General features: G+C 27.4%; 1 protein-coding gene across 2 annotated transcripts in view; it reads left to right on the top strand.

Moving 5' to 3' along the window:
* The window catches only part of CycG (cyclin G), a 42,419-nt gene extending 21,592 nt beyond the window's left edge, over window positions 1–20,827 (top strand). For both annotated transcript variants that reach the window (XM_075371812.1, XM_075371813.1), the window contains exons 4-7: window positions 3,534–3,787; window positions 7,760–7,967; window positions 14,699–14,907; window positions 15,053–20,827. In XM_075371812.1, the coding sequence (XP_075227927.1) occupies window positions 3,534–3,787; window positions 7,760–7,967; window positions 14,699–14,907; window positions 15,053–15,098 (717 nt within the window). In that variant the 3' untranslated portion in view covers window positions 15,099–20,827. The remainder of the gene's footprint in view (window positions 1–3,533; window positions 3,788–7,759; window positions 7,968–14,698; window positions 14,908–15,052) is intronic.
* Window positions 20,828–22,211: the final 1,384 nt, after the last annotated feature.

Genomic DNA, 22,211 nt, shown 5'->3' with positions numbered 1-22,211 from the left:
ACATAATATTATTGATCACATGGGTAGAATTTCCGTTAATGATAAGAATAGTATTTTTTTGCTCACAAAGCAAAATTTCTGGGTACTTTATTAATGACAATTTCTTGTGGAATGCTAATTCTTGTTGGATTGTGTTGTCAAAATCAAGCTGCTGCACTATTTTGCTCTTAATTATCTTAATAAAATGCTAAACTTATTATCATAATTAAATATTTTTTTATACCTGCACATACTTTCATATGAAATATAATGGGGCTCCCTCAAAAAGTCAGAACAAGTTTTTAAGATACAAAAATGGGCGGTGAGAACTTTATCTGGTGCTCTAAGTATGAATTGTATTGCCCTATGTTTAGATAATTAAGTATGTTGCTTATTCTTGTATTTATATTTAACTATTTGCAGTCTTTGCTAAAAAGAATTGTCAATTATTCTTTAAAAAAAAAATCCATCTTTACTAAACCAGACAGTGGACAGTACTTTGGTTTACAAGAATAGACCAGTCAATAGAGCTCAAAAAGGACTGAGTTTGTGAAAATGTTTACCCAGAAACTGATTGCAGGATATTTTGAAGTACATTTTGAAAATGAAAACATATATGTTTTAAACTCTTATCTGGGTGTAACAATTGTTTAAACAATGTTTTTATGCAAAAAAAAAAATTTGTTTTTTGCATATACAATGAAAACCATTTGAGCGATGACAATACATTCAATACAAAAGTTGTAAAAAATTGTAAAACCTGTAAAATAAGACCGTATATGTTTTGATTGATGCATTTCCCATTGAGAAAATGCAGAAAAACTGGTAAAAATGGTTTTTGTAAAAATTTCCAACTCTGTTTTTACTTTTGAAACATTAGCCTTTGGGGAAAATATAGGTAATGTCTTAGAGAAAATGTGTTCAGAAGATGGATTCTATCGGTTGCATACTTAGTGCACAATAGAAATTCTAAATTTTTCACGCCTTTACTTGCACCATTCATTCTATCTCATATGGTCGCATAAATGAAAATTTAAAGACTGATTCGGAAACTAGATAAACAACAATTCATTAATTTACTTTCATTCATTTAAATGCCGTTGAATTAATTTAAAATGTAATCGAACCTCGAGTGTTACATGAGAAATTTTCACAAAAATAACCATTTTTAGCAGTTTTTCTGGATTTTCTCGACAGAAATCAGTCAAAATGCGTAAGGTATGATTTTACTGGTTTTTTAATTTTCTACAACTTTTGTTTGAATGTATTGTCATTGCTCCAACAGTTTTCACATTATACATCAAAAACGAAAAAAAAAATTTCCATAGAAACATTGTTTAAACAATTGTTGTACTTAGTTGCAAGTTTAAAACGCATACATTTTCATCTATGAAACTTACTTCAAATTATCCCGCAATCAGTTTCCGAGTAACAATTTTGTCATGAAAAGAGCCCTGTTGGCTGGTCTAGAAAGGATCTTAATTCACTTTGGTTGCCATTTTTAATAAATTGTTAAACCATTTGAAAAATCTTCTTTCAAATTTAAAAAAAATACAATTTAAAGATTTTGTTTTCCTGAAACAATTAAAAACAAAAAAAAAAAAATAGTTTATCTGCATCCTGTTAAATATGTCTAAAATAATTTTCAGTAGTGGCAACTAAAGTGTGAAGTATTTTATAGTAATTTTTTTTTGTTTAATGCAATACCTTAGTTCATATGTTTGTATTAATATCGACTTTAAATATATCTATTTTTTATCTTATAATTTGTTTTTATATTTATAATTTATTTCATATAGACGTGTGGTCTATTGTAATGTATTTTTATATTCCATCAAAATAAAGATTTATCTAATTACTTTTGACATAATGTTTATCAAAATATATTGTTTGTATTTTTAAAAAAAACAAGGAGAATAAACTTTTTACCAATCAATTATTGATTTTTGTTAGTTTTTTTACTTTACACATCCAAAATAGTCAGGTAGACATCTGTGTTGACTGTGGTGTTGAAAAATGTTAGACCAATATCACAATGACAAGTACAGCACACCACTGTTCATATAAGGGTACCTTGTATATTAAGTGCAGATTTTCTGATAAATGAAACCATGCCTTGTCTTGCTTGATTAACATAAACGGGACCAAATGACCATTTACAACCATATTCAATAACCAGTGACAAAAAGTCAACATTTCTCTTTGTCTGGTTCCTTCAATTGTTGCACAAATATGGTGTGTGGTTTCAGCTTCAAACTCTTCAGCACACATTTGCAGGTTCTTCTACTGACCCCGATCTATTGCAATTGTTTTTTCAGGTAGACTTCCAAGAAATATGAAGCATCACTTCAGAAACAGGTGCATGAAGTTCTGGAGTACAGATAGATCCTTTTCTTTAGTGCATTTACAACAGACCTGTTTGGCCCATTTCTTCACAAATTTCTGAATGTCAAATTTAGTTGGGATGGGATTATAGATTAACCCCTCTGTTTCCTTCATAGAACTGGTTCTTATGTACATTCAATATTTACTACCTCTGGTATGGAATACATCGGCAAAGCATGCACAACACAGCATAGCTCACCTTCTCGATCTCAGTAGACAACTGACTATAGGAGCATGGAAAGGAGAGGAGGGAGGAATGATTGCATGACACAATAGGGTCCCCTTCGTTTGTTGCAATTTCCCTTGCCAATATCCTGTGCACGAACTTATGATATGTTCTGTTCAATATTCCATTTCCGGCAGGGCTACTTTAACATGGCCCACTCTGTATATTGATGAGAGAGATAGTGTGTGTGTATCTGTGTTTATACATGTGTGTGTCTGTGCAAATAATGTATCCGTGATATCTATTTTTAGATATTTTTATTATTTGCCAGTAAAGGTACTAACTATGTTGCAAAGATTGTCAATTTAGCTGAAATGAGGATATAGAATTTTTTTTCATGATACTATGATATAAATATTAATTGCATTAGAGTAGCATATGTTTCTTGATTAAAAAAAGAAACCATCATTATTATTAGAAGATGCTATTTTGTATATTAGATAATTTCAATTCTTTAGTTTTAGATTTTTTATGAATTGAATCATTATTTATTTATCTAAGTTTAAGATCACGTATATATATATATATATATATATATATATATATTATAAGATTTACATGTACAAAAAATGTAATTTATTATTTTATCTGTGATTGTACATTATATATTGGTTACCTCTGTTTAACTTGCTAGATATGTTTAACTGGGCTAGATTGATTGAAATATCTTTTCATTCACAGATTATCCTTTGCACCCACTGTTATTATGATAAATAAAAATCTGTATTTTTTTAAAAAATATGTCCTATTAGTCTAAAAGAGTTTGCAAAATTAGAACAATCTTAAAATTATAGTTACTTGTTGAAACACTTTGTATACATACAAGCTGCACCTGTATATTGTATCTGTATAAATATGTTTACAACTTCAGAGAGAGAATATCCTTGTTATAAATTTCCATTAGACATTCTTCATAATTATTTTTACATATATTTTATTTCAGGTTAAACCAAAGCACATGGCATGCATTTCTGTTGCAAGTTTTCAGTTAGCATCCAGAGTGGTATGTAATTGTGAACCGTTAGATGTTGCTGTAATATCACAGTGCAAGTGCACAATGGGTGATCTGGTACGCATGCAAGGTATCATCGCCAACAAACTCGGCCAGGATAATAACATACCGATCACTTCTCTCACTTTTTTACGTCTTTTCCATTCCCTGTTTTCAGCCCTTGATATTGGACATGTTTATGCCAGGTAAATGTATTTCTTGTTTTTAATATGTGAATAGAAATTTATGGCAAAATTAGAACATTTCAGTTGTTTTATTACAGAGAATGTTTGAGTATATAATTTATTTAAAAGGCTTTTTCCCTATAAAAGTCTTTTGAAAAAAATTATAGAATATATTCCTTATTAGATTACCGATTTTTAAAATTCAAAAATCATAAAAAATTTAGTGACGTGATGTTAAATTATTTTATTAAGTAATTGATATTATTAAATTATGTCTTTGATTTTCATAGAGAATAAATAATTAACTCAAAGTCTTCTTTGAACTTTAAATTCATACAGTTTTATATGGTACTGGTGGGATGCCTGTGGCAGTGTTACATGTAGGAGTCAGCCAGAGAAAGTACAATGTGTAGAATGGCTTATTGAATTAAAGTATTACATTCAAATGCAGTGTAACTATTTTATTCAATATGAAAGCTCACATATCTACGTCATCTGATTATTTGTGTGTAATATAACAAGCTTAAAGTAAATAGGGAGTCCGCATAGAAAAAAGCAATGGGTAGGACTAGAACCTCATATGATAAGTATATAAGTCTAGCTCATGTACAAGGTCCAGTTTTTGTTGTCTTTATATTAGGTAAAATAAAAATGATAACGTTAGTCTTTTAATGTACGAGACAACATTTCGTGGTAGTTGAATGGGGGAAAGCAAATGTGCCTTCTTACAGCTATTTATTCTTCAATCGGAAATTTTTGTCTAACTAGATAACTAGATTGTGCTCTTAAGCAATCTTTTATTGAACTAAGCTATTTTATTCAACTATTGATTCCTGATCTTTAGATCAATCATACTGGACCAATATCGTCAGATATCACATTTTCCTTGGTTTTTGTTTTTTATTAAGGATTGTTTATGCAAGACTAGAATTATCAAATCTTGCTGACCTAAGGTAAAAATTTACATTGAGTTTTAAGAAATTTATGAATGCATTTCAAACACCTAGCAAGATTTATTTATACATTTTATTTTCGGTGATGTGCATAACTATTGTTGGCATGAGGTCTTTGGAAGCTGAACCTCCCTCCCAGTAAATAGAAAGAAGGTGAAAATAACTATACAAATTGAGTAAGGAAGCAGAGAAGATAATAAAATTTGTATATACTCAAATTGCGAAATAACAAAATAAAATTATTGTTGTTTTAGAAGGATGAATATATTATTATTATTTCCAATTTAATGATAATCATGAGAGATTATGAGGTTTTTGTAGTGTTTACTTCTCATGACAAACAAAATTAAAATTTAATCATTTTTTGAAAATCTTAATTATTTTTAGAGTGCAGTTATGTTTTTATTGCTTACTTACACTTAACGTCTAGATGATATATTATTTCTGAAATTTGATGTAACGCAATGATTAGGCAATTGATTACTTTACCAGATATGAATATTTAATACAGTTACAAAAAGTCTTCCAATTAAGATCAGATTTTTAAAATTATGATAATCTTAATTGTAGTTTCAATTAAATTAAATTTTTCATTAAAAAATATATGAACATATAATTTTTATTTCAATCATTTAAAAATTTGTTTAATTTTTGGCCACATTCTTAATTTTAACGTTTGTTCTCTTGATCCTTAAAGATATTCAAAGTGTAGCAAGATGCACCAATAACAACCAGAATTAGTTACGGCAGTATTTCTCAACCTTTCAATACTTGTGATCCAATTTTCAATCATAATTTTCTTCAACCCCCCCCCCCCCTTACAATAATAATGTATTTTGAGTATTTTGATGCTAAAGCTACACTACAATCTTAATTACAAACCTCACAAATTACCAAGAATAGGTGAATTTATTGATATTTGGCAACACTGATCCGCTGCATTGACAAAACCAGAATCAATGCCTCTCTATTGCTGTCTGTTGTACATCCACCATATCAGACATTCACACGGCTTTGTGAGAAATACCGATTTGTCTCGAACATTCTGGAATGTCTGTGCAAATGTGAATAAATGCTGCACCTCGTTCAATTCCAGTCAGTCTCAGTCGAGTCTATCCTTCTATTGCTATCGAATCTATCCTGAATGGGTATGTTGTATTTTGCTTGTTAATTGGAATTCACAGTATTAAATATTCATGGCAGTAGATTTATACAGAATCATGGATAAATTTTTAAGTGTGCGTAAGCGAGCATTAGACAATATTGAAGCATCAAGAAGTGCACAGACGAGCGTGGTTCTGAAAATAAAATCAAGAAAATATTCTCAAGAATACTTAGATTTTGAATTTACCAATACTGATGTAAGTTAAGAAGAAATGCTTGTGTGTGTCATTTGCTCAAAAATTTTGGCAGCAGACAGAATGAAACCTAATAAACTTAAATTACATTTGGAAATGCTTCATAGTGAGTATGTTAACAAACCCCAAGAATTCTTCAAATTAAAATTAAAATCATCTGAAAAGCAAACTTCATTTAAAAAAAAAACTTTGTGAATGAAAAAGCTTTAGGAATTTCACATAAAATAGCCAGATATAAAAAGTCTCACACCATTAGGGGTAGAGCTTATTTTGCCAGCTGCAATTGAGATTGTAGAAACTAAGAAAATTTTGCTAAACAATTGGAGTCCATACCTCTATCAAATGATACTGTTGCCTGTCAAATTGGTGATATAGCTGAGATGTACAGCATCAGGTTTGCAGAAAGTTGCATGCAAATTGTTTTCAATTCAGCTTGATGAGGCAACAGATAGTAATAAAGATGCCCATTTCATTACCTATGATTAATTTTGTGATTGTTTGTCAGCAGTAGAAGAACTACTTTTCTGCAAACCAATAGAACTAAAAGCAACAGCACTCATATTATTTGCTATTAAATGATTTTATAAACAAGGCAAACATAGAATGGAAAAATTATGTTGGAATATGCACCGATTGTGCTTGTTGAATGTCTGGAAGATTCCAATGTATCCAAGCACTTGTGAAACAAAAATCTCTACAGTGTATCTGGATACATTGCATGATCTACAGAGAAGCTTTGGCTTACAAAGACATGAGTCCTGGTCTGAATATTGTGCGAATGACGGTTGTAACTGTAGTAAATTAAATAAAAATGAAACCCCTAAAATTAACAATCTTTTCTGCACTTTTTAGAGACATGGATGCAGTACATTCAGCGTTACTATTTTATTGTGAGAGGGAAGATTGTTATCACATGGAAAATTCTTGCAATGTATCTATGAATTAAGAGAGGAAATTGCCATTATTCTAGAAGAAAAACCAAGAAGTTTTGAGATGGTTTATTTGTGATGGAATTGAGCTAATTGGTTGGCATATTTGAGAAGTTAAATACTTTGAATCTTCAACTCCAAGGAGCAAATACACATATGTTGGATACAAGTGATAAAGTTAATGCTTTTTGGAGAAAATTGGAATTTTGGAACAGAAATTTAAGAAAAAGAAATGTTTACAAATGTGGATGAATGTGTTAAAACTTACAAGGATGAAGAATAACATGTGAAAGTTGTTTTTGTAACCATTGAAAATAATTTAGTCATACTGGCCAAGAATTTAAAAAAAAAATTTCTTTCTGATAACTTAGTAGCAAGTTATGAGGGGGTTTGGGATCCATTTCAAAATACTCCCGAAGGGCTCTCAACTGCCAAAGAAGAAATCTTCATAGACTTCACAGCAAATGGTGAAATCAAAAGAGTAAATCACTCTTTGAATTTAGGGCAGGGGTGGATGATGAGTTTTCTGCACTGAAAACAAGAGCATTTCATATACTATCAACATTTTCAACATCCTACCTTTGTGAGACTGGCTGCTTTGAAGACAAAGTACAGATCTGAGCTAAATATAGGAAATTTATACAACTTCATTGAACGGGTGTAGATATGATGTTTTGGAATTTTTTGATTGCTTTGTTTATTTTAGATTTCAATCTATATTTTTTCTACAGTATATAGTTTTTATGATCATAGGTGCGTTGGTGGTGAGGATGACATATGGCAACGTCTTGAAATTATAGCATGTGACGCAGTTTGTGCAAATTTTAGACCATGTGAAGTTGCACTTGTTCTGTTATGTTGTCAGATGGATTCAACAGTTCCGCAGTTGCAGCCTCCACCATCTGCTGCTGATGTTATGCGACTTATAACATTTGCATCACATTTACAGCACTTATGCAAGGTATTTAAAAGTGCTATTGTTAATATTTTCTCTCCTTCTTCCTCTGTCAGAACTGTGATCTTAGTTCAATGAAAAATATATTTGATTTTCCTCTGATGCGTTTAGAAAGATTAATATGTAAATTTTATTTAGATATATATAATTCACTATTTTGTGTTTTTTGAACTAATTAGTAGACATTAATTTTTTTTATAGCGATATATAAATTTATAAGTAATCATGTATTACATCATATTGTAGGATTTGTATTTTATTATATTAGGAATGACAATATGTTTTATATTAGATCCTACTTTATGCAGTAAGTACTTCAGCCACTGTTTGGAGTTGTTATACAGCCATCATGTTAGCTGTAAGATCTTTCTTAGATAGATCTATTGGCAGAGCTGCTCTAAATGAACTACACAGATATTAAGGATTCAATAATTCAAAGACATGTCAACATAAAATCTTTTTTTTATAACAATGTTGATAAGAACATCAAGGAAATGTTTTACTGTGGGATTTTGCTTAATCTCCATTAGATTTTGTGATCCTTATGTTAGATAATTTTTCATGGAAGTACTTCATGGAGTACTTTATCATGGATCCTGCACCCTCAGTCATGATTGAAATAATTCCATTATTGTGTAATAAAATTTAAAAATAAATATATTAAAATTGCATATTATTAATTTACATGACTGTTGCAATTTTTATAAGATTGTCTCCCTCAAATACTGTCTGAGGATTTATCAAATTGAAATTTTGTTTGTGTTTATGTATATAATGTTTCTCTAATGTACTTAAATTTTTGTCATCTTTAATAATTTCTAACATTTCTAAATTTGTGTTAATGTCAGAAATAGAATGTTAATTGTTTAATTAGATAGTCCTGCCATATTAAACCAACTTAAATTATTTTTGTTATTTCATGTTAATGTTAAGAAGTATAATTTTAAAGAATCTTTGCTTTTCCTATGTAAGAATCATCACATCATAACATTTAATTTTATAAATTTCACCTAGATTGTTTATTTTATTATTTTTTTTTGTCTTATGTTATTATAAATAACATAGAATTTATATATAAATATCTATAAATAGATATTTAATATAAATAGAATAATATAAGTATAGAATAATATAATATAAATAGAATAATATAGATATCTTATAGATATTATAGAATAATATAAATATCTTATATGGTTATTTGGTTTGTATTCTGGTTTATACATTTCTTTATTGTAAGTTGTAGTAATGTTTTTAATTATATTATTAGTGTATTAATACTTAATGTATATTTTTTCACTCTTGTATGTCATGTATTTTTTGCAAGATAGATATTTTGTTATTTCGGTAGGTATTTTGATTAACAAATTTCTAAAAGTAATAAAAAAATTCAGATCAGTTTTTAATTGCAATAATAATAATAATAATTTAAAATACCATTGTAGATTATATCCTTTTGAACCGATTGCTCCTAAATTAACTGGACTACCAAAAATTCATAAATTAAACAACCCAATGCGACCTTTAATCAATTTTAAATCTGCCCCCTGTAGATAAAAGTAGATAAAATTCTCCAAATTAGTAGATAAAATTCTTAGAAATAAAATTAATTTACTTATACTTTTAATAAAAATATGGTTATGATATTAGTAAATAAATTAAATAGCTTAAATGTAAATAAAGATGCTAGAATGGCTAGTTGTGACATAATTAACGTATGTCCTAGCATACCTACAGACCATACTATAAAAATAATAAAAAATAAATTGAAAATTAACCAAGAAGATCTAAAATTTATTTATTTTAATTTATTAATTTATTTTTATAAAATTTATTTATTATCACAATAATGAGAAATATATGTTAACAAAACTATTTTGAATTTAATAACAGATATGCACAAAAATACCTTATCTATGACATTTTTTCACTATCTGTAATTCTGTCAGAAATATATTTACAGATTTTGAGAGTAAATTAGTAGATGGCATCACTCATACAAATTTTAATATGAATTTAGTATGTTGATATTCTCATTATATAAACCCAGTAATAACAATGAACATCTAATATCAAACAAATTAAATTCCTACAATAAAAATTTCAAATTCACATTTGAAATAGATTTATTGTAATAAACAAGAACAGCCAGATTGGAACATCAGTATATAGAAAACCTAAATCTAATAATATAACAATTCATAAAAAATCAAATCACCCTTGATCTCATAAAATTTACATTTTGCAATCCAGTATACACATAATAACAAAGAAAACCTAATGAAATAAATATCAAAAAACATAATAGCAGTTGAAAAAGCATATGATACTACTTTAATTGATAATATTCATAAAAAACAACTATCAAAACTGTGCTTGAACACTTCGAATTCGATTGTTGATAAGGGGTTTTTTTGTGTATATTAATTACAATTATATACTATAACAAAATTTTACTACCTTACAACCAATTCATAATAAGACACAGAAAAGTGAAAGCAGATACGTAAAGTATTTATACATTAGTATAAATATACATTAGTATATTTCAGAACAGTGTGTTCGGAAAGTTGCTGTGCAGTTTGCTTTAGAATTATGTGGTGCATTCTGTTCTTTCATCATTAGGTTGGTTATCCTGTGTGGGTTAATTGGGTGTTGCGATGTCAGTTGTTGACCACCTAAACTAAACAAACAGAAGTTGCTTGATATTTCGGTTGCTATGGCTGAAAGTTTGTCAAAGTCAGTCTGTAAGTTAACATACCAGCAAGATGTTGGACTTGCTACTGCACATAAAGCTATAAGAAAAGAACTGAAACTTTTCCCCTGCAGAGTAATACCTACTTGTAATTCCAAAAGAATAAATAATTATCGGTAGTTTAAACATTTTATTGAACAAAATTCTGTACGTACCTTTGATATTACATTTTTTATAGATGAAACATGGTTTCATCTATAAAATATATATACCCCTCCAAGGTATATTAATTCACAAAATACATGACTGATCAACAACTAACCCCCATGAACAGTCTTTCCACTAAACAAAATTTGGAGTCTGGGTCGGTATGAATAGATCAAGCATTGTGGATCCAATCTTTTTTGAAAATATAGTTAATAGTGATAGTTACCGTGCTGTTTACAAACTTCATTAGTCAGTTTGCAGATATATAAATTAATCACAATTGGCTCCAGCAAGATGGTGCCACAGGCCATACAGCTAACAAGCCAATGACTTTTTTTTTACGAAAAGTCTTTGGTAAACGAATCATTTCAAGGGGTTTATAGCCTGCACAATTGCCTGATCTGACTCTCCAGGTTTCTTTCTATTGGGGGGAAGGGGCAGTGAAACAAGCAGTGTATTGCAACAGACCCACATGACTGACAAAACTAAAAACTGCAGTAAAGGCATACATATGAGACATCTAGTACATCAGCTGGTTAAGTGTTTGAAAACAACTTGGAACATATGCAATATTATATTGATGTTGGAGGAGGTCATTTTCACCACCTTTTATAAACTATTTCACTTATTGTAATATCTGTTTCTTAAAATAATGAAATAAAAATATAAAATAATAATTAAGTTAGTTTCATCATTACACTTCAATAATTCCAGTGCAGAGCAACTTTCCAAACACTGTATCATTGAAAACATTTGTAAAAACTTGAAAACATTACTAAGTAAAGAAAGTATTTAAGTCAACATACAAACCTAATAACCAGGTAATAAAATACGAGGGATATCTAACGTAAAGACCGCTGGAAAATCTTTCTCCTTAAGGTTGGTGAACCTGTGTCATACATGGCCATGCTAGTAATGTACACACTGTACATTACAGTGTGTAATAAGATACTACATGTTGTAGTATCTTTGATTACATGTGAGTTACTATAAAATGAATAGGAAAATCGATATTGCCACCGACTGTGAAATATGTGGAGTCATACATTTTTTAAACCATCAAAACGTTAAGCCAGCAAAAATTCATACAGTGGTTGCTTTGTATGTTGATAATATAATGAATGAAAGAAACATCCAAAACTGGTGTGAAAGGTTTAGAAATAACAGAATTAATGTGCATGATGAAGAACATGTGGGGATGCCCTCAATAATCACTGAGGACTTGTTGAAACACATCTATGATGAAATCAGAAAAGATCATCATTCAACGATTTCCAACCTGGCCCTTCTTTTTCCTGTTGTTTCAATAGCTGTTATTGGTTGCATTGTTCATGACCATTTAGGCTTCAGAAAGGTTTGTGCACGTCTTAATGGAATGTCATTAAAAAAATCCGAATAGGACTGCTTTGGAATTTTTGATACGCGACAGAAAAATGTGATGAGTTCCTTAATTCAATTGTTACTGGTGATGAAACATGGATTTCATTTTACATGCCAGAGAGAAAACGAGTCAGGTGAATGGTGTTATCCTCAATCACCAACAAAGGTAAGCCACAGTCATTTGGATGCAAACTGTTGGCCACAGTCTTTTGGGATCAGTTTGGGATGCTACTGATTGATTTCGTGCTATGTGGAACTACTATAAATGCAGAAGCCCCATGCAAAACTCTGTATAAGTTATGGTGCGCCAATCAAAATCGGCAACTTGGGTGGCTGAGTGACAGCGTCGTCCTGCTGCACGATATTGCACATTCACATGTTGCAGGTTCGACGTGTGATTTACTGAGAACATTTGGATGGGAAATCTACATTCACCCACCATATACTTCAGACTTAGCTTGTGATTACCATTTTTTTTTTGGAAATTGAAAGAATTTTGAGTTGTAAGCAATTTGCGGATGACGATGAACTTAAAAATGCTGTTAATCAGTGGCTAAATGAACTGGTGGCAGAAGAATATGATGAGGCTATATTAAAGTTTGTGTATCGCTTTGATAAATGTCTTAATTCATGTGGTAATTATGTAGAGAATTAGTATAAGGTGTGTAGTTTAAGAAAAATAAAATATATATATAAAGTTTTCAGAATAAATTTTTTTACAATGAAACAGAGATAACCTCTCATATCTAAAAAATAAAAATAATAATAAAATAAACAATCTATGTTGAACTTATAAAATTAGATATAATAATTGTGATGGTATTTATATAGGAAAAACAAGTAGATCTTTTAATAATAGATTTCTTGAACATTATAGAAATTACAAAAACAATAATTTAGATTTATCTAATACTGCAGACTATCTAATAAACTATAAACATTCTATTTCTGATATTAATACACATTAAATATATTAGAAATTTATAAAGATGACATAAGATGTAAGTATATTAGAAAAATATTATATATTTAAACACAAACAAAATTTTAATTTGGTAAGTCATTAGTGAGTGATTGAAGGAGACAGTTTTATAAAAACTGCAACAGGTAGCAGCACTCGTTTAAATTAATATGCAATCTCATTATTCTAGTATATTTATTTAAAAAAATTTATTATGCAATAATGGAAGTATTTCAATCGACTGAGAATGTGGGATCTTGCAAAAGTACTTTCATGAAAAATTTAGGCAGATATAAATGTTGAGATATTATCTCAATAATTTGTTTTAGGTGGTTTATTTAATAGAAGAATTGAATTGAAAAAAAAAAATATATATATATATATATATATAATGTGTTCTTGACATAATTTTTCTAATTATATGTAGAATTAATATGAACTATATAACAATTATTTTTTTTTTTACAGCATGATATATTACAGTGTAATTATATAATACTGGCTGGTCAAGGCTTGCTTCACTCAACTTTTTGTGTTACCACAAAAAGAGTTAAATCAAAATAATCTAAAGAACTAAAGGACTTGTGAAGCAATATTTACAACTTTTCTCTCTGGAGTGTGTGTGTGTGTATATATATATATATATATATATATATACACACACACACACAGGTTGCTCCCATAGGAGACATTGGTGCAAGCTGCATACATTGCCCATACAAGAAGCATTGATTCTCCAAGAGGAGACCAGACACTTCAAGTATTTGCCCTTGTGAGATATTTGTTTTTTTATTGAAAAAACAACTTTAAATGGAAACTAGAGACTTTCTTGAAAGTGAAGGGCAAGTCTAAGGAATCTACAAATACACTGTTGCACCTTTAACGCTACTTTTCTTGATAACCAAAAGAGATACTGAAAAAGACTGAATCTTTTTTATAGAAAATTTAATTTCAAATACTGCTGGTGGTCTCTATGTTCATTTGACCATAGTAAAGTTGAATATCAACAAAGAACATATCCATTCGATTGTTACCACAAGCCATTAAAATGGGCATCATCTTGAAACACTCAAACACTTTGTAACAACAATAGTTCTATTTTCTTTCCAGATGTAAAACATTGTTCATGTAAAATTTCAGAGGAATTGGTAGTTTCTGCTTGAAAAAGTATTAAATGTGAATCTGTTACTGCAGTACACCACTAAATTTTTATACATATATTTAATACATAATTAAATGTATAATATTATGTATGTGTGTGTGTTTTTTTTGCACACTTAATAACATAATTTTTCCTGACTTGCACAGATTGTTTTATTTAATGTCTACTAATTATTTGTTGCTTTATCTTCTGTTAGACTGGATATTTTCTTATTTAGGTTGTACATGTTCTATTGTTTGTACTTGTCCAGACAATAGAAAATCAGTTTAAAATGAGTTTTAAATAGATCATTAAAATAATTAAAGTATGTTAATTTTTAAAATCTGTTGTAGATTCCAGAGAGTAGTTTTAATGCTTGCCATGAAGCAGTATTAGCTGTTGTAGCACGTTATAACGGTGAATATCAAATGCCACATCGTCAGCGGCTTGTATGGCGTGTATCTCAACGTACTCTCCGCTACCTGCGTCCAACTGATAAACTTGTTAAAACTTTGCCGACTATTGCAGAACACGGTCAACTTCATATTCCTGCAAGAGCCAGGTAATTATATCTTTGACATAATTATGCTACCTTAATTTATGCTTAGCAACTTTGTAGTAATACTAATTTTATCTCTGCCCTTAATTAAATTTTACTGAAGTTCATCTATTGTAATCAGTTTAATTTCTTATTTTTTTGATCACAGAAGAGGAAGCAGCAGTAGTTCTGATGACAGCTGGGGAAGCGTTTAAGAAAATATTACAGAAGAAAAAACAACAAAATATTGAAAAGTGTATTTAAAAATATATATTTCGTCTTGTCTTAGAAGTCCCTCTACACCTATCTTCTTGCACTGCTTGAATCTATTGCAGTTAATTGAAAAATGTAATTTGTAAAGCAAAAAAACAAAAAAAAAAAAAAATTATTTACAAAAAAAAATTATGTAGTTGTAGTATCCTATAAAGTGGGTTTTTAACTTTTTAAAAATGTCCACTGGATCGTAAGATGACAGCTTATTACTTTTATTGTAATTGTTACTGGTTTTTGTAATTGTATTAAATAAGAAAAAAGTATAATATTATTTTTTATTTTATTGAAAGCTGCATTTTATTATTTATAACAAAATATCATGTCAGACTTTTCTTAATTTATCGTTGTATAATTTTTATCTTTGATAAAATCTGATAAGCAGATTAAATTTGATTATACAGTAAAATCCCATCTATCCAGATCTTGAGTATTTAGTAATCAGTGTAAAATAATATATAATTTGATTTTTAATAAAATGCACATTAAAATTATTCTTTATAATAAAAAGTGGTTGCTCATATAAATTATGAGTATTGGGTCATTTTATTCATCTTAAAAATGAATATTTATATATTAGACAGTCTGAATGTATTGATTAATAGATAAATATTAATAATTACTATTTTTACTTGAACCTAAAATATTTATTTTATTTAAGTCTTGCCATACCATTAAATAAATCTAAAACATTCTTTAGATTAAAAACTTATTCATAACCTTAACTCATTTGCTCATTAATTTTTGCAGAAAACATAATGGGTCTTGTTACAGTATTTATTTTCTAAATAACTTTTTTGTGTTTCTTTTTCTTTTTTTTTCAACAAATAGTTTTCTTATATAAAACTATAATCAAAACGTCTCCATGTAATTAACAAACTGTATAATATATATATATATATATATATATGTGTGTGTGTGTGTGTATGTATGTATATATATATATATATATATATATATATACCCCAAACCAAATTTAAAAAAAAATTACAATTACCTTCAACCTAGATCACTGCTGGATAAATCACTGTGCATTGTTGCCATGAAAAAGTAGTACAGAGTGATTAATATTTATGTTCTGTAGAATTCTGGAGTTTGTAGAATTAGAGAAAGAAGTCAGAAAATACTTTTATTTTCGATGAAATCTAAAGAAGTATTTTTTTAAAGATGGGTGTACCCATTTTTATATTTTTCAATTGTAATTTTCTGGACAGGTTGACCTATCAAAATGAGCAGGATGGGTTAGAGTTATATTGAATTAAGAATGTTTTATGATTCATCACAACAGACTGTAAAACATATATATGTATATTAAGTAAACTCATTTTAAATTAGTAGTACATTTACATGCATATTAGTAAATTAGTTTAGTTGATACATTGGTTTAAAAATATTGTAGTTTAGTATTTTTGCTGTGAATCATACAATTATATGACTTTCATAACTAACGAAGCAGTGTTCTAGCATGACTGTATAAATTTTTTGTTTAATCTTATTCATATTTTCCTCAGTATATTGTAAATAAACAACATTTTAGAGTAGTTTTTGCTATATGTATTTGAAGAACTTTTTTTACTTATATTATTCAACAAAATGTTTAAATGCTGCTTAAATTTTCTATCTGTAATGGGAAAATAAGGCTTAAATGATTTAACCAAAGTTCTGGATAAGAAGCAGGGTTTTACTGTAATATTAATAATTTTAATTCGTAAAATGTTTGTTTTGTTCAAAAAATCAACTAGAAAATTTAATAATAATATTTCTTTTATCAAGTAAGTTTTGATATCAATCGGATCCATGGGACCAAATTAATTTTTACCTGACGACAAATTTTATAAAGGCACAAAGATATTTTAACGTATCACTGGAAACAAGTAAAGTTGAATATATATATATATCATTTATATTTATTCAGTTTTACTTGAGATTTGTTGAATTTTATGTATATAATATATATATGTAAGTTGGATGTATTTACTAAAAAAAAATGAAAGGTTTTATGGTATAATAACTGAAAGAAAGTTTGTTACTATTTTTTTTTTTATATGCCAGTTTTGCTAGTCTTTATTAAGTTTAATTATTCTGATTTTTATGATCAGATTATTATTTGGTTTAACAATTTTAAGGCATTATTTTACTTTATTTATTATTTTTTTATTTTGTTTGGTGTACATTAATGGATCACCTTACCATCTTTTTGCTGTTTTCAAGTGGCTTAAGATGTAATGATATCTCTTTAGTAACATTTTATAATTTTTTAGCATGTTTTAAATATTGATATGTATATGGTCTAAAGAGTTTTATGCAGGATTGGTGAATGCTCTTCCAAGAGTATTATTATAATTACTTGCCTCAAAAGTCTACCTAAAAAATTGGCAGATATATACTGTTTGAATCACCATACACTAAAGTTTAATTAATTATATTAAATATTTTATGTAGAAACAAAAACATTTAATACATCAGTAGCTGTTGTAAATAAATCACTTTTATTGTTTTTTGATCATACATTGCCCAACTTTAAAATAATAATAATAGTAAAATAAATAATAAATGTTAATTAACTTAACACAAGAATATAATTTCAGTGACAATGACTTTACTCACAACCACTATTCATACTTAATAAATGGTTCTTTCATGTTTTCTTCCTTTTTTTTCTTCAGGAATTGGTAGAATGCATTAAAAAAAGATTCCAAATGAATTAAAGAACAATCCTATAAACTTTAACAATGAGAATATGCAGTTAAAAACTTATAATGGAATGGAAACTTATAAATTGGTGAGTTATGGCCTTTGGTCATTGATGAAAACATTTAGGCTTCTAAGTCTAATCAAAAATTTGATTGATAATTACAGTATACATTGTTATCCACAATGCTATAATGTGGATAACTAATATAATTTATAACTAATATGCAACTAGTATATAATTATATATCTGAAAGGAATGGTAACATCATTTTTATTTTCTCAGCTATAGCTATAATGGAATATTATATAGAGCGGTCAGAAAACAAAAAGTAAAAGATTGGTCTTTTTTTATATTTTGTGCCTTAAGGAGATATTAAAAAGAATTACAAAACAAAAATTAAAAATAATTGTAAATCTGCAAAAACATCTTTGTTCCAATTCCAAAATAAATTTTTTTTGTCAGATGTTTGTTATTATGCATATTGATCTGTATTTGGTCTTTTAATTCTGGACCTCATTGACAGATTTTCTTCAAACTTGGTAGACAGGTACTTCAGAAAGAAAATAATATATTAAAATCTTGCAAAAATTGGAAAAGTGGTGTGGGGGGTGTTTTGGCTGTAACAAAATTCAAATCTAACAAGGTCACTTAGCAAAACATTTTTTTATAAAGATCACAATTATAAAAAAAAAATTATTTAATATTTACCTTGTCTTCAAAAAATTACTTTTTAATTAAATTTTGCTTCAGAAAAGAAGTAAATGGAAGTTTTTTTGCATCAATATGCCTTGAAACCATTATAAAACCTTTTTACCTATACCTCTCCAATGATCTGTGGTAAAACTTTTTATTTTAAAAAAAAAATTTAAAAATTTATGTTAATTATTCATTGGATTTAAAATTTAAAATCTTAATTCTTTCATAGACATTACTCTTTAATATTTCTTGAGAAAATAAATTAGCCAAACATTTTCACACTTTCCTAGAAAATCACACTTTGTTTAGATTTATGCTTTTTTTTGTTGTTTTTTAAACAATTTAAAAATTTTCTTTCTTAAATTTATTAACACCACAGAGATTATTTTCTTAAAGATTAATTTTACCTGAATGCTTCCTTCACAATTTAAAATTTTTAATGCCCAAAACATAAAGAGTAATTACTAAAATAACTTAATATCAATTTCCTGATGAGGGAGTTCTCACATTTAAAAATTTTGCAAATTATAAATAAATATTTTTTACATAAAAATTATTAAAAAAAAAAGTTACAAACAATTGAATTGAAAAAACTTTCTGGCATAGCTGGAAAACTATGCAATTCATTATTGATGGCTTTTTTCTAATAAATTCACTTGTCTTATATAGTAAGTAGTTACTTTATTATTTCAATAAAATTTGACCTTATTCTTATTTTTCACACATGGACCAAAAAATTTTAATTAATGTTTTATATCTAAATTTTTGACTATCTGAAACCATATGCTTTGTTATTTAAAAGAAGTCTTAAGTAACTTCTACATATTACAGTTTATCTTTTTCTGTAAAATATTGTAAAATATTTTTCTTGTTTAGTTAAGTAATACTTCAATACTAAGTATTATTAAAGCACTAGAAATGGTGTGTTATTATTAAAAATAAAATTTTAGATGATATAACAACTAGAAAACATTTCTGTGAAAGCAAGTTAAACTAATTTTAAAAATATAACTAGTACACCAATTATAAAGGTTCTGGTAGGATATATTGCTAAATTATTGTTAATATTATTAATACTAAAGAAGTATCATCAAATCTTAAGTAAAATTTACTAGTGTCCTTTTCTGTGAGAGTTTTAGGAATGTTATTATCAAATAGTTATTTTCGTATCTTTAATTTTAACCAATCAAGTAAAAATTTTATTTTTATGTATTAATAATTTTATATTTATTTATTTATTTTCTGATATTAGCTTAAATTGTTTTTTGGCAGTTTTTATGTTTTACTTTTTTAATACATTGTTGGGTTATTGAAGAAGAAAAAGGAGAGAAAATGTTTAAGTATAGTGTATGCTGTAAAAAATTGCTTAATTTTTTAATATTTAAAGAATGTGTAATTGATTAAAAATTACTGGCATCGCTAAAAAATAATAAATCGGTGCTGGTAATATTTTTATAATAAATAATAATTTGTAGGTTAGAGGAACATTACAGTACAAACATGGATTATTAATTTATAATATAATCTTAATTTAACAGTTTTTTCTTTTTAATACATGAATTGTGATCTCAGTGTTGCTTTTTTCTGTTTGTTCGTTTGTTTGCTGTTGTAGTATTTGATTGCGTTTTGTAGTTGTGAGTATAATAAAGCTTTTAATGTTCGTGTAAATATTCATTAATATATAATAACCCTGGAAATTTATTCATATTTGCTGATTTATTATTTACTGACTATTATTTAAAAACATTTTTTAAGGATAAAAATTATTTGTTTAGGCTATTTAGTATTATTAAAGTTCATTTTTTATTTTTTTTTGTAGTAATTATTGAGTTGTATATATTTCGTTTGTTTTTTACTAAATATTGTAAGTGATCTATCTGTGTATATAAATTATATATCAAAGAACTTCCAATGTTGTTTATATTTTTATTAATAATTATTAATAGATTGTTATAATTTCATTATAAGTAATAAATGTTGAAATTAAATTTAAGAAAGATAAGAAGAATATTTTTGATGTGATATTGTTAAATGAATATATTATATTATTTAAGAAACACTATTAAAGAAAATTTGTCAATTGTGTCATTAAAAATTTTTATATTATGAAATAAAAAATATATATATATTGTGTATAGTTTGTATTATTATAATTATTATTTTTAAGTGTTGTAACACATTTTTGTAGTAATTGTAGATATTTTTACTCAGCACAAATTGAAATAAAACCTGTGTACATTTGTTAAAAAAATATACATTTATTGATTTATATATTTGTGATCATACCTGTGTTTCTTATTTTTTGTATATGTTTCTTGACAGAAAGACATGTACAGCCCTAGTAACAAGTTCTAATGTGTAATATATATTATATTCAGTATTAATGTACTAGGCATTATGCCTCTATAGTTAGCTAGTAGAAGACACCATTGAAGAATGAATAAATTAACTAATTTAAGAATAAATTAATGTTCCTCATGCTTATAATTATAAATGTAATATAATCAAACTTAACCTCCTACACTTGCTAACCTTGATTAGAGAGCATAGATTAAGTTTGGTTAGATTATATTTATAATTTTGATATTAATTAAATAAAAATAATTCCATTTACTCTTAAATTAGTCCATTCATTCTTTTTATTTTCCTAAGCCTACTACATTTAATTAGTACCTTATATTCTTTTTACAGTTTTATTTTATTTTCTCTTACCAGTTGGAGTCAATGTAAATTATGCATTATTTCTTTAGAAAGGGATTTATTAGATTTTTTTTCTAAATACTCTCTGCTTTTTTTGTGAATAATGATGTGTTCATTATGCAGTATGTGTGTGTTGAACTGAGTGAAGTTGTTGCTTATAAGATTGAATATCACCTGTGTTTTGAAGAACTGCATACTAGTATTTAACAGTAGATTTGGTTAGAAAAAGTAGCAATTTGAAATCCCTCCTCTAGTAAACCTGGTATGGAACAGTTCTGATTCATAATTTGGATCTTTATTTATTATTCATGGTTTACATTTTTGAATCAGGTTACCTAGAATCTTTAGGTTATGATAACCAACCTAGAAAATTAATATACCTTCTACTAAAACTAATGAATTTTTTTTGTTTTAGTTTTATATTAGAAAGTTTACTAACCCTTATAATGTCAAGTTTACTGACCCTTATGGATCTATCAGTAATATTAAAACTGTCAGCATATCAATCTCAGTACTTAATTCATTTATTATTTTTTCTGTATAACTAGTAGATTGCATACTATAATTTTATTCATTTATGTACTTCATTCTGCTGTTTGCTCAAGTTTTAACATTTATTATTTTTATTTTAGTCAATTGGTTAATTTTTTTATTGTTTTATTTATATGTGGTACTTTTTGCATATAGAAAAATGATGAAAAATGAACTTTTCAACATAATAATCCCCAGCTACATTTAAGCAATTATACCATATTTCTTATAATAGTAAAAAATTGTTTGTTGTGGTGTTTTAGGCCATTCCTTTATTGCATTATTGATCTGCTTATTGATGCCATGTAAAATATTGAAAGGACCTAGAACCAAACAAAAACAAATCTGATTGTACAAGATCGGGTTGTTAGGTAGATATGGCAATACTTCGCAATCCGATATTTGAACAGCTTTCCCCGATTTTTTTTGTTAGGAA

This window comes from Lycorma delicatula, chromosome 7 (assembly GCF_047948215.1).
Source record: "Lycorma delicatula isolate Av1 chromosome 7, ASM4794821v1, whole genome shotgun sequence".
NCBI lineage: Eukaryota > Metazoa > Arthropoda > Insecta > Hemiptera > Fulgoridae > Lycorma > Lycorma delicatula.
Note: the sequence above shows the minus strand (reverse complement) of the source record. Positions and strands in the feature narration are given on the sequence as shown.